Below are 14,125 nucleotides of genomic sequence, written 5' to 3' on the forward strand. Positions count from 1 at the left end.
ATACATAAATGAGGGATAACTTGCCATTTTGGAAGAACTGTTGTTAACCTTAGTCACATCGGTAAATCTGGGGTCTGATCCATGAATAACTTGACATATAAGTAGTTTCAGTGCATAACTGTTTTGAGTATTGGAGCTGTATTTTGACTGTGTCTTAATTTAATAACAGCATAGTCTGTCTGCTATAACCAGCAGGAAGGTAGAAAGAAATGAGAACAATCATAGAAATGGTATTTTTAAGTTAAGCACTTAAGTGATGTGCTCAACTAGTTTCTGGAGATAGATTCTTCCCAGAGGCAGAGGGCAATGTGGATCTGCCTCAAAGACATGCCTTTCTCCAAGTTTGCAGGAGTTATCCGTAGATTTGAGAGGTTATTCCAGATTCCTTCTCTGACTGCATGGCCAAACAAAGGAGAGGGACAGACAATAGCGCTTCATGGTTAAGCTGAGCTGATTCCTGCTTGACCTACCTGAGAGAAATTTCTAGTATCTCATTGCTTCCTTGAACAGTCATATAGTCTCTGATAGAAATTTATTAAAATAAGAAAAAAACTGTAACAAAACTTCAGTGGTAACATTGCTTCTGTGAAACAGACAACACTTTGTTGTCAAAAATTATTTCCATTCTTCAAAGAGCTATGTTAAGTGGAGATGTCTGGGGGGCTTTCCTGAAATAGGTGAGTATGTATTAAGTCCCTTGCTTTATTATTAATTTTGGTTCTGAAAGCAGTGTGGTAAGACTGAAAAATTCTGTATATAGGAACAACTAAACAAGGAGTGTGTAGCAGTGATGTGATCTTGCAAATGTGGGGTTTGTTTTTTGGTTTTGTTGTTCTTTTTTTTTTTCCAAAACATACCTCTCTTGCCTGCAGGCTATTATTTTGGTCTTCAGATGGTACAGTTTCCAGCATACACCGAGTGTCCATCAGTGGAAGTGATGTGAGAAATGTTTTAAGAACCACAGTAAAAATAAAGGCCATCTCACTAGATCTGGTTGACACGAGGATCTACTGGATCCAACATGGCCACGGGAAAGAGATTTCCCATATTGGATCGTGCAACTATGATGGCGGAGCTGTTCGTTTGCTCAAAAATTCTGCCCGGTGAGTTTTCCTGAGCTTGTCAGAAATGAAATGCTCATTTCCTGGGGATGCAGTTAAGCTCTCTTCCTCATTGTCCCTTTTATTTTGTCAGTTCATAACACAATAAGGAGTATAAAGTGTAGTGCAAATGGCCTGTAACTGTAAATCTGAAACTACTGATAGAAAAATGGAAAAAAGTCACTGTTGTGAGGATAATACTGCCACTCAGTACTCTCCATCCTCCAAGCTTTTCAGCAAATGATAACTACTTAATCCGTAGAAATCCTCTCTGAGTGTTTATCAGTGGCCTTTTTCTGCAGACAGAGAAGCCAAAAGCAGAGATTAAATGATTTGTCCAAGGTCACAGTGGGTGAGCTCAGGTGTCTGAGCTGTACTCAAGAGACTGAGCTAGATCAGGTCTTTCCCATTCTCCTCTAAGCCTGTTGTCCTCCTGCGCTGCCAGGAGGAGAGGCTCAGGCCCGCGCTCAGGCTCTCCAAGCGTCAGCAGATGTGGCGAAAACTGTCCTACGCAACAGACTTGCTCCCCTCTGATCCCCGGTGCCGGGGCTAAGCACAGGGGGCTATTAGACTCCTGTGCTTTTGGATGCCTTTAATATTTGGCCTTCATGCTTTGCAGTGATACAGATGTTCTGTGGCAGGTGTGTTTTCAGCAAGGTGCTCAGCACTGCAGTTTCTGTGTCGGTATGGCTGGATCAGCATATGTGTAATAGGGATTGCCAACGGCAAAATGAGAAAAAGACGTGGTTTCGCCAGCCTCCTGCTTTAAATATGCAGCACACCATTTGCATATGATGAACACAAAGCTGGTTTCTCCCTATGTTGCCAGCTGTCACATTGGATTTTTCTCTACCCTTTCTCCTTCAAGTTGGCTGGTGTTCACTAGGATATCAACACTTTCCCTTTGAGCCTGGATGATGTAGATTCTCCTTTTTCTACCTGGAATACGTACTGGAGAGTGGAGGCCCAAAATCCCTCTTTCAGTATTTTTCTGCTTTCCCTCTTATTTAAAACTGGACCCTTCTGTGGTTCCTGCTGGCTGCTATAACTGACCAGCAAATGGAAAATAAATTCCTGTGATAGGAGAAGCAGCAAGATGGATTTTAGGAACGTCCTACTCCTTCATCTCCACCCTAATTTCCTGGGACAGGCAGAAGTGTCAGAGCAGGCACTGGAAATTGGGAAATGGGAGAATTTATCTGGCCTACATCCTTTAACAAAGCAAGTGTCCATTTTAGTTGCTGGGTTCTCCAGAAGCAGGGTGATACCTAGGCTTTCTCTGTCATTTGAGTCAGTCCTGAACAACAGGACCTGTTGTACACAGGACAATATAACCTGTGAGAAATGCAGGTTATCCATTTTGCATCTATTTCTTGCAAATCTGCAGGATTCTGGGTGGTGGATTATATGGGAATGTCTCTGACACCTCATCTGATTCTCATATATACAAGATAATATAAGATATATAAGAATACAAAGGTTATTTACAGTGAACTTGACTGAACTAGATGCTCAGAAAATGTATGGCTGAGTAAATATATAGGGATCATGTAATGTGCCACTTTGTGTTATCTTCTCTTTGTTGTAGACATCAATTGCTTGGTATGTCTCTCTTTGCTGAGCACCTGTACTATTCAGAGTTGAAATCTGGTATGATATGGAGAGCCAACAAGTATACTGGAAAGGTTGTAGTCACAATTAGCCTGAAGCCATCATTTTTTCCGCCAGTGGAGATAAAAGTTGTACATCCATTTAAACAGCCAGGTGCAAGAACAGATTCTCAGGATTTTGGTAAGTAAACTGTAATGATACAGTTGTATGTGTGAGAATAATAATGTCATACACTCTGATTTTTCACAATAATAATTTTCTTTGGCAAAATTCCAGGCCTCGGTGAAGTCAGTGTGCTGGTTGGCAGCCGGCTGAATGTGAGCCAGCAGTGTGCCCAGGTGGCCAAGGAGGCCAACGGCATCCTGGTCTGTATCAGAAATAGTGTGGCCAGCAGGAGCAGGGAGGTGATTGTTCCCCTGTACTGGGCACTGGTGAGGCTGCACCTCGAGTACTGTGTTCAGTTTTGGGCCCCTCACTACAGGAAAGACATTGAGGTGCTGGAACGTGTCCAGAGAAGGGCAACGAAACCGGTGAAGGATCTGGAGCACAAGTCCTATGAGGAGCGGCTGAGGGAGCTGGGGCTGTTTAGTCTGGAGAAAAGGAGGCTGAGGGGAGACCTTATCACTCTCTACAACTACCTGAAGGGGGGTTGTAGTGAGGTGGGTGCTGGTCTCTTCTGTCAGGTGGGTGGAGACAGGACAAGAGGAAATGGCCTCAAGTTGAGGCAAGGGAGATTTAGGTTAGATATTAGGAAAATTTTTTTTACTGAGAGGGTTGTCAGGCATTGGAACAGGCTGACCAGGGAAGTGGTTGAGTCACCATCCCTGGAGGTATTCAAAAAGCACGTAGACAGGGTACTCCAGAACATGGTTTAGTGGGCATGGATGATGGTTGGACTCAATGATTTTGAAGGTCTTTTCCAACCTAAATGATTCTATGATTCTATCATTCTAAGTTCAAGGAAGAAGTTTCCTTTAACTGCAGTGATCCACAGTTCCAGCTGGTGTGTGTAACTCCAGCTGGAGTGTCAGGCTGGAAGTGTGCTGAGCATGAACTTCTCATTTCATTAATCTGGATATACATGCCGATAAATGTGATTTTTCTCCTTCTCTTCCCTTTGTTTACACAAAGATGTTTTTATACTTTCCTGCTAAATGCACAAAAGCATACAGCTTTTTAATCCTTCATGTAGATTATCTTCATCAAGTGTCTGCTCCCTTCTGGAAGTTTTATTCTAATCTGCATCCAAACACCTCTGATGATTAGGGCACTGAAGGTTTTTAAGTGCATAGTATGTCCTACAAGTGATACTGTGGATGTCTCGTCTTTGCTGTGATATGGCTGGATGATGAGTCAGGCTATTTTAGACAGACTTGAAGTTACCATAACAACTATGAAATAAGAGCCTTGGGTCTCTTTAATTGATATCCGTTGCAGCCTACAGTATGAGGTGGTCATGTCACTGCCTTTCACTGTGGATCAGAAAAAGAAGGTAGTTGATTATGGATAGCTTACCCTCCTTGAGGATTCCTGCTGAGGCAGTAGGAAGTGGAGGGTGTCCAGGGAAATAATATATTGTTCTCTGATCTCTGGAAAGCAGACATAGAGTATTCTTGCTTTAATGGAACAGCTTTGTCACCAGTTTGCTTGGGTATGAACAACTGACCAAACAACATAGAGGCATTTTTGTGTCAAGCAATGGTTGCAGAACCTCCAAGGGAAGATGGCCGTGGGTTCCCAGAGGTATAGGTAGTATACAGACATGAGGAGAAAGTAGTGTTTGTTCATATGAGCAAAAATGAAACTGTAAATATCTACTATAAAAGAGGCTTTGTCTTTCTTCATGCCAACCAACAGCTTTTTATGGTACCATGCTGTCTCTTCTTCCTGAAGTCTGGTCTGAGTGGGAAAATCAAAATCTTCAAGGGAACTTTCTCCTTCAAATGCTTTGTTTGCAGTGCAAAGAGCTGTTGAGATGCAGAAGAGAAAGTGTTCCTGGAAATCAAGCTTATAGTTGTAAATGCAGGGACCCTCCATTCAGAGATAATACCTGTTCTGTGCTTCCTTTGAGGAAAATGGTCATCCTGGCAAATGGAAGCACTTTTTTTCAACGGACATGTTTGGTGCTCTCATACAGAGTAACTAGGGAAGGATACGTTTGTGGTACAGACACTGTGGCATGTCCACACATCTCAGGGTTGTTACAATGAGATTTGGAAGGTCTCATGAGGCCTCCTTGGGTGTCTGTTACCATGTCTGCATATGCATGAAGTTGGAGAGGAAGAAACAATGACCAAGAAAGGTAGTTCATGACAGTGGTCTCCTGAATCTCAGGGGCTATTGGTCGTGTTACATATGTCCTCTCCACGAGAGTGTGTAGCACAATTTCATCGACTATGGACGCTTAGCTTTTATTCTTCTCTCAGAAGATTAACTCCACTTCTTCCACAATAACATGCTGCTTTCCAGTCTTTCCCTTTCTGTTGGAAAGAGGGTTTCCCCACCTTTATTAATAAATAAACTACCAGTGTTTTTAAATGTCTTGCAGTATATACCCCGGTATTTCCAACATGTTTAGTAAATTTTTGTATGGCAGTAAGTGCTGTCAGCAGTAGGCCTTTTTTTATTCCAAATACCTTCTTGTAAAAATGTCTGGGAAGTGATGGAGTAGAAAGAAGCTTAACAGGCTGAATCCAGATGAACCTTTTGGACTTTACATATATGTTGCTTGGCTTATCCAGTGCAAGAACTGGGATGAAAGCAGGACTAATGAGCCTGGAGTACAAATGAGATTTATAGCTGCTCTTACAACAGAGAAACATGGAGATAAAAGCATACCTAGACTAATTGGATGCTCTGTAGAAGCTAAAAAAGTGTATGTTGCAATGTAGTGTCAGCCGTGAATTATCAGGCTTTCTTTAAAGCAGATAGCAAGTGAGTTCCTTCAGTTGAAAAGGGAACTGATGAGAAGTGCTCAACTAACATGATCTGATTTTTTACTGGAATTTGGATTATTTACTTTACTACTTAAATTCCTTATGTCCCTTCTTCCCTTTCTCTTTTGAAAGACTTTCCTGGATTGGTCAGGGCCAATAAGTAGAGAGAAGAGCATTAATTCAGCTAGGGGGTTGCTATAACCCCACACAACAACTTTAGTACAGTAATATCTGGAAGAGGGCCTCTAATTTACCTCAATTCTTTTTGACAGCTAACCCTTGATTTGATGACAGTATGTGTATTTATAAATGCCTGCTGGAATGTTCTTTAGACTTTTATTAATGGCTCATAAAATATGTTCATTACCTTAAAATCTCAAAGACTGACTCTGGAATTTTTTGGAAGTATCTTCTCTGACAGATTAATGATATTCAGTACACTCAGGATATTTTATTGGAGGAATTATGTTATGTTTCTTTCCAGTGTAAGATACCAACATCAGGCTATTATCTGAGAACACCCATTTCCATAGAAGAGAGGTGATGGAAGGGAAAAAACCAAACCACAAAAAACAAACTAGAAAGTATCGTTCATAATCGTTGTTTTTCCAGAAAAGATTACCTTTAAAACTTCATGATTCATAATTTAGTCACCATTCGCTTTAAATTTTGAAATATGATTATTTTTTTTACGTATTGATTTGGCAATATCGAGTTCTAATAATTATTCAGTTAAAAAAGAATATCTTCTTGAGATTGCCCAGATGGCAAAATTATTGCTTCTGTTATTTGTCCTGTAATTTCTGGTTGTCTTAGGTCTCATTAGACCAATAATGGTACAAGCAAGGGGCAGAAAATCAGCACCAGTGATAAGCATTAGATGCAGCCTTGAATGTGGTCTTGTTTCTGGTTTGTATTGTTTTGTGATTGCATGTACTTGCACTTTTGTCATTCTAATGAGTTCTGTATTTGAAGATTAGACACCCCACTACTATATGTTCCTGATTCAGTTGCAGGAGGGACAAAGATTAAGGGTCAAGTCCAAAACCAGTTCTACAAAAAGAGAGGCTCAACTAAAACTATGTAAAATTCAAGTCTCTCAAAAGTTAACATGCTTAATAAGATAGATAATATCCACCTAGTCATGCATTCATCATTTTTCATTCACTGATACAACTTCTGTCACAGAAGAATTAATCAGTTTGACCCAAATAAGTACAATGTTGATGATTTCAGCCAAGCTGAAGTGTCTGTCTGGGAAATTATTTCAGTCTTTTATAGATATGATTTGTCATTCCACCAAATAGCCAGCATTTTCTCTGTTGTGGCTAGCAGAAGACTAAATGTCAAATTTAAATATTATGCTACTTTCCATCTCTTGGAATTTGGAAGGTGAATTGGAAACAGCACAAGAACATTGTTCACACACAAATTTCTTTGCCTGTATGAGCCCCTGTTCTCTTATGCGTTACACAGACAGCACAGGGCAAAGACAATATTGTGTGTGGGTGGCTGCATACCCACATTCAGTAGCAGCAGTTCAGCTATTCTTAGCTTGGGAAAGGGGCAAACAACCCCAGAAGAAGATTAGGAAGATTAAAACAAAAATAATAGTTTGGGAGGCAGAAATAACACCATAAGCACCAGCTCTAAAAGATAGCTGAGCACAGACACCCTGCAAATTGTTCCCATGAAAAAGGATACGTGGATACCTGTTTGCCTTTTTCAGTGAAGCAGCAGAAGGAGGAAGGCTTCTGGGGGTCTGTTGGGTACTTTTTTCTGCTTCCTTTGAAGAAACTTTGAGCATATCTTGGACATCAGAAACATCCCGAGTTTTAAATCTGAGTTCAAGATTTATAACACTTGTATTTCTTATAGTCAGAAACCAGGATCCACTCCAGTACAAAGATTCTCTAGACTGTGCTGAGACTTCTTGTCCAAATGAAACATATGGTCATTATGATCTGTCCAGCTATTTTTTTTGTTAAATAATGTGAGACTTGAGCACTGCTTTGTGCTAATAATTTTCAGTCTTCGTATACTCTCTCTCTTTTAAAATCTCTCTTCTCTCTCTTTTTGCGTGTGTGCTGTCTCTCTGTTGCTCTCTTCTTTCTGAGTGTTTTACAGAGCCTGGTAATGTAATACTGTGCAGGACTGGTGGCATACAAAGCCTGTTATGCAGGGTTTTCCCTTTCATAGTGACTATAGGTATGCACCCAAACCAAACCGTCCCCTACTTCAGGCTCTCTCTAGATATGCTTATGCTGACACAGAGCTAGAAATTATCATTTGCACAGACCTACTCTTAAGCTTCCAAGTATTTTCTTTTTTTTTTTTAGTGACTTTTTAGCCTGATTTTACCAATAGAAAACAATAGAAGTTATTTCTATTAATAAGAAGTTCCTCGGGTTGAGCAAGTAGCTGTTGAGAAGTAGACACATCACTTTGCTCAGAATAGTTTCTCCTTGAAGGTTGGTATGGTAAGAACCCCATTATGTTTACACTATATTTGTTCTTCCAGAAAAAGGAACCTGTGACTTGAACAAAGAAAAGTGCAGAAGAAGAATCTGCAGGCCAGACTCAAGGACTCATCGGTGTAAATGTTCTAGTGGCTTTATTTTAAGTCGTAATAAACAGTTCTGTGAAGGTAATACATGAATCTCCCACCAGCTTTATTCCATCAGATGAAAAAATTCTTCTGTTCTTTTACTTTACTCATATTTTATGAAAAAACACTCTGAGGTCTTAAAAATTCTAGTTGTGCCATTTCAGTTTTGTGTCCTTCCATGTTCTGAAATAGTCTAAAAGGAGACCTATGAAAGTGCCACAAGTGCTATTCTTGCAAGAAATTTTGGTCTTAGCCTGAGTAGTTAAAGGAGTGTCAGATAAGTAGACATGCTTATGGTTGCTAATTTAATTTTTATTTAAAAATTAAAACAGATATATCACCAAAGGTGAAACATTGAAAAATCCTGCAACAAGATGGCTGTCTTAAGTCCCACTTTCAAAAAAGACACAAATTTTTACCATGCTTCTAAATGTTTTGATCTGGATTGTTTTAATAAAAATCTAACATTACTATCAATAGTAGCTAACATATCACTTTTAGAAGCATCTTTTTCACTATGTAACAAGATTTGAAAAGACATAAAGGCATCAAAATTTCTAGCTTACAGGATTTACAGACCTGCCTGAGGAGCAGCCATCCAGTTCTCAGGAAATTCACCAGGATTGCTTTCTGAATTTCATCTTCTAAACCACTTCTGTATTTTGAGAATTTTACTTAAGTCATGTTGGAGCCAAATTTTTTAAAAGAATTTTTTGTCTGAAGAAAGTGTCTAATGTAAATTTTTTGGGTGGACACAGGATTTAACTGGCACTGGAAATCTGTATGAGAAGGCATACTTCTGAAAGTCCTCTAGGCATCTATGCTGGACACATGCAGCCTGAGTAGGTTTTGCTAGAAGGTTTTTAAATTTTATTTGAATAAGGTCTGCAAACCTGCTTTTTTATCATTCATTAGGGCCAACGTATTTTTGTAAAATGAATGAGAAAAAGAGGTCCTTCTTGAAGACTGTTGGTTTGTTTCATTAATCAAATTCCCTCACACTGGCTGATGACATTATTCTGACAGACCAAGTGCTTCTTTTGGCAGATATCAATGAGTGTGGCTTCTGGAATCATGGCTGTACTTTGGGCTGTGTGAACATCCCTGGTTCCTATTACTGCACCTGCCCGAGAGGTTTTGTTCTGCTGCCTGATAGAAAAACATGTCATGGTAAGTAGCAGTAATACATAAACACTTTGAGTATCATATTGGAGAGAGTCCTCATTTAACATCGGAACTGCTGAAAGTTTTGTGTGTTGCATTGCTTGCTTCTGATCCCTTATTATGTAAGTAGGATCAGCTTAAACTGAGTGAACCAAGTTCAGATGTCATGTTTAAGGAAGTATAAGTTACACGTGAGTAACCAAGTGTGAGCCTCCTCAAAAAAAAAAGAGTAGGTCTCCAGAGAGACCTCTTTGCTCAGATTAGGCTCTGTGGCACGTTCCAGGTAGATAAGCACTTATACCTTTTTAAATGTGGTTTCTGAATTTGGCTCACTCTGGCTATCCTGCATAAGAATTTGCACAGTCTCTGAATGAGCAGCTTACAGCATCATCTTTTTTTCTCTTCAGATCAGGGTTGATAGCATTGCTAATGTGCGTGACATTAATGAAATTAAATGCATGTGCATCAGTTTACAATAAATAAGACACATGGAAGTACTCATAAAGTTGTTTATTCTGGGGATCTGCTGCACCTGTGGGTTTTTTTTGCTTTTATCAATTAAATTGTGTATGAGAAGTATGCCTGAGAGAACTTATCCATATAACATAGGTACATAAAGCAGAAAGCTCTCTGAAGCTGCATAAATGTGAATAAACTAAATGCAGAGAACACAGAGAAACGTGGGGAAAAAACAAAGATCTGTCTGTCAGTAAGCTTCAAGGACCATATTTTAGTCACAGTAGGAGTCAGAGGTGAACTTTTTTTTTCTCCCTTTATGCAGCACTGCGTATATTCAGCCTACAAATGAATTAAGCCTTTTGAAAGTAAGTCTAGAACATAAAATGTGAAATGCATCCAAGTTTTGAGGTCTTGGGATATTCCCAGTCACTTTTCTATTTCATAATGAAGTGGAATTTAGGCATAGGCAAAGGTCCTTCTACCTTGTTTCCATGGAAATAAAACATTGGTATATGCCCCAAGTAGAAGTGCCAGTGCACACCAATGAGTTCAGTCTGGATCACAGCAGGATCAGGACGTAGGGTACATTAAATATCACTACTAGAGAGTAAATGTAGCTGTAGAGACTAACAGACTCTAGCAGTCAATTTATTTTAGACCTCTAAGAGTCACTTGTCCCTCTCTATTAAGAGGGAGCCAGGAGCAGGATTCAGTGACACAAACATGGGGGTCCAGGCTGTGTGTGACAGCTGGAGAAGGCAGCCAGATGTGACAGAAGACTTATGGGAGACCTGCAGCCAGAGGCTATTGGGAGGTGGGATATCCTTTTGTGTCCAAAACAACACTTAGACACTGTGCAACTCAGTCCTACTCTGGATGACTAGCTTGAACTATATGCCTACATTTTGAGTGGCTCAAATTAGATAGAAAATAATGTTTTTCTAACACAGGCTAGGGATGCAGCATGGACAGTATAACTCCTTAACTACTGCAGCACAAGGCAGATATGTCACCAACTGTGCAACTTGAGAGAAAGAGAGATGCAAGGTGAGAAGTCCACATGCTGACCGGACATTTTGATGCTCTCTCCTCCAAGTCCTTTACGAAGCTCTTCATTTAAAGCCACAAGCTCTGGTCAGAAAGAAACATGAGAACAGTTTCTTGACCCTCTTCACTGTGCTTAAGTGGTTAGAACAATCCAGTCCAGAGTGCAGTTGCCCTGGAGAAGCAATATTTGCAACAGCTATGTACCATTTAAGCTGGTGTATGCAGCTGATTCAAAGAAGCAGCTGTGGGAAACTCGCATTAGTTCCAGTCTTCCAGCAGATGTTGCCATATGGCACTAGAATTGGCGTAAAGAGATGCAGCACTGCAATACAGAAGGTGGAAGGAGCATATCCTGTGAAACTGCATTAAAGAAATGCTCACAAAAATGTTGGGGCTCCAACAATTATAATGGAAAGTAAAGGAAAGCTATTTCCAGGTCCTCAGATGGTTTTGCCCCTACAGCTTCAAAAATTGCTGCTAAAGAACATAGCTTTATTTCTGGAAAGTTCATCTCCTGTTTTCATTGATTCTACCTCTGTTACCCTTGGAGTTGTAGGAAAGTAGTCTTTCCTCATTCTCTTTTTGTTTTATACTTATTCTTTCAGTATAACTTCCTTGTAGTTTTCAAAACCAGATCTATTTTTGATGAAATGTAAAAAAGAAAGTTTAAAAAATTATTTCTATTTTGATAACATGTCTTCATACAATTTTGGAAAATTTAAAGCTGATCAGTATAATGGCTTCAGGACCCAGCAATTTTGGCTTTCTCCTTTGCTATAATTACAAGAGGGTGGGAAAAAACAACTTTGGAAAAAAAACAAAAAAAAACCCAGAAAGACCACAGAAGTGTTGTACTCTCAACATCACACTTCTATTTTTTTCTTTTTTCTTTCTTTTTCCTTTTTTTCTTTTTCTTTTGCTATTTAAGAAAGATTTTTTTTTCCTCTTTAAATTACTGTAGAGCTAATTTCCTGTACAAGTAACGACACCGAATGTAGCCATGGTTGCCTTCAAACATCTGAAGGGCCTGTTTGCTTTTGTCCTGAAGGATCTGTACTCAAAGTGGATGGCAAAGCATGCACAGGTAAGTAACATTTTTTCTAGCTGTGGTGACTCCCAAACTCTGTTTATTCTTGGCACTGAGAGCCAGAAGTGAATAAAGGCATTTTACACTCATTTTGCACAGCTGTAAATGATTGGACAAGATAGGAGGCAATGGAATGTCAGGTGCTTTGAGTGCCGAGATGAGCAGTATTCATCTTCATTTTTAATAGATGTTTCTTAGCAGCAACATCCAATGTTTGGAAGCCAAATTCTTTTGTTGTCAGCACAGATCAAGGCATCTCCCACATGTTTGTTGCAAGAGACATCTAAAATTTATATTTGAGGGGAAATGTAGATACAAAATTGGGGCTTGGGTGAAATCTGAAGATGACTTTATTGACATTGTGCAACCCAGGTTCAGAGTCACTCTAACTTACAGCAATTTCATCTAATTACCCACAAATGTAATTTTTGCAGTCAGAATATTTGAAGCTGCTACACCCACTAATTTGTCATTCCCCATTCCAGCAAGATTTCCAAATTCAGGGACCTGTAGCTTTTCAGCTGTATCTTTTCAGTCTTAGGGATCCATTAATGCCAGACTTAAACCTTGAAAAATCCCCTTCCCTTTTACATCCCTTAAATATTGTGGACTGTACTGTATACGTAGATTCAGTCACTGTTGCTGTTTTGTTAAGGACACTCCACTGAGTAAGCTCAGGTTGGCATTGAGGCTATAACCATTGTACAGCCCCAAGAAGAAAGAATTGTTTCTTTTTGTATGAAATCTTGGTTTGTTGTATTAGAAAGTAGCAATTCACCATCCTAGCCCAATTAACTTCTGGGGAGACAACGACATTAATTTGCTGTTTCTTTGCATGGAGTGCAGAGTGTGATAAAATTTGTTACTCTATTGTAAATGGGAGGAGACTTGCATGGGAGAAAGAGTTCTCTGAAATAAGAACACATGGAAGCCTTCTTCGTATAGACCATCCCCCCATCTTCTGTTGTGAATTTTCAGGAAAAACTCTGGAAGAAGTTACTACTAATTTGCTTTCACTTCCTTAGACTTCTGCTTTCAGCAGGAGGCCTTTCAGTAAATCTGTCAGTCACTGAGATGCTTTGCAGTGTAAAAATCCCAAGCAGAGTGAATCATTCTTTTGCTCATACCTCTGATTTTGTTGTATTTTTTTTCTTAGAATGGCGAAGTTAAATTTTTCAAATGCTCTGTTTAAGGTTGCACATCTCCAGATAATGGTGGCTGTAGTCAGATATGTTCTTCTTTAAGCCCATCCTCCTGGGAGTGTTCTTGTTTTCCTGGATATAAGCTTCAGCGAGACAGAAAGCACTGCACTGCTATAGGTCAGTATCTTGGTATGCCTCCATATTTCTGCCAATATAAGCAAAAACATTTGAGAGTCCTTTAAAGTGGATTGCATAACTGGGATCCATTTTTGCACTGGTTTTACGTTATTTTGTGAAACTTGGGAAGTATTAGTTGTTTAGAACAATAACCTATTTTGGAAATATACCAGAACAAGTACCAGTATATGGTTCACTCTCCCTCATAGAAGATTCAGTCTATTATCCAACTTCTGCATTTCACACTGGGCTCCTGTACTGCGGACATCGATCTGCCAGTATTCAGGTTTTTGTGCCTTCATATAAATGTGGGTGTAGTTTCTGCCCAGTGGTACAGAATTGGGGTTGAGGTGTCTACATTTGGAGAACAGGGCAGGGAATAGTCTGTTGAAGGACCTTCCCTACAAGGGTATTTCTCCCCCACTGGCCCCAGGAAGCCCAGGTATTTGATGTGCATGTTTGGATTCCAGGCTCTTCTGTTTCGTCTGAAAAAAGGGCAGACCGTGGAGAGCAGCAAGGTATAACCAATTGCATGAGAGAAAGGAGGAGAAAGAAGTTTGTGATTTGTTTCAGGAATAAAGGAAAAGCTTTATTTTTTGGAGGACAACATTTTTCTTGCTTTTACTGTGAAAGGCTTCTCATGCGCAGAAGTCAAGTATTCTGGCATTTATGGTGATGCTGTGATTGTCTTGAGGCTAAGTCACTCAGTGTGAAATGCAGTGGGGCTAGTGACTGCCTTTATCACAAATTTTGTGGCTGATCTTGGGCAAGGCACTGATGCTGGAAACCTATAT

General features: G+C 39.8%; 1 protein-coding gene across 1 annotated transcript in view; it reads left to right on the top strand.

The window, feature by feature from the left end:
- Nucleotides 1–14,125, top strand: part of EGF (epidermal growth factor) — a 62,354-nt gene that overhangs the window by 17,485 nt on the left and 30,744 nt on the right. The window contains exons 5-10 of the mRNA XM_010586250.1: nt 873–1,103; nt 2,689–2,891; nt 8,169–8,294; nt 9,303–9,425; nt 11,887–12,009; nt 13,206–13,331. Coding sequence (XP_010584552.1) covers nt 873–1,103; nt 2,689–2,891; nt 8,169–8,294; nt 9,303–9,425; nt 11,887–12,009; nt 13,206–13,331 — 932 coding nt within the window. The remainder of the gene's footprint in view (nt 1–872; nt 1,104–2,688; nt 2,892–8,168; nt 8,295–9,302; nt 9,426–11,886; nt 12,010–13,205; nt 13,332–14,125) is intronic.

The sequence above is a fragment of the Haliaeetus leucocephalus genome, unplaced genomic scaffold (genome assembly GCF_000737465.1).
Source record: "Haliaeetus leucocephalus isolate CR32 unplaced genomic scaffold, Haliaeetus_leucocephalus-4.0 Scaffold140, whole genome shotgun sequence".
In the NCBI taxonomy this organism is placed as follows: Eukaryota; Metazoa; Chordata; class Aves; order Accipitriformes; family Accipitridae; genus Haliaeetus; species Haliaeetus leucocephalus.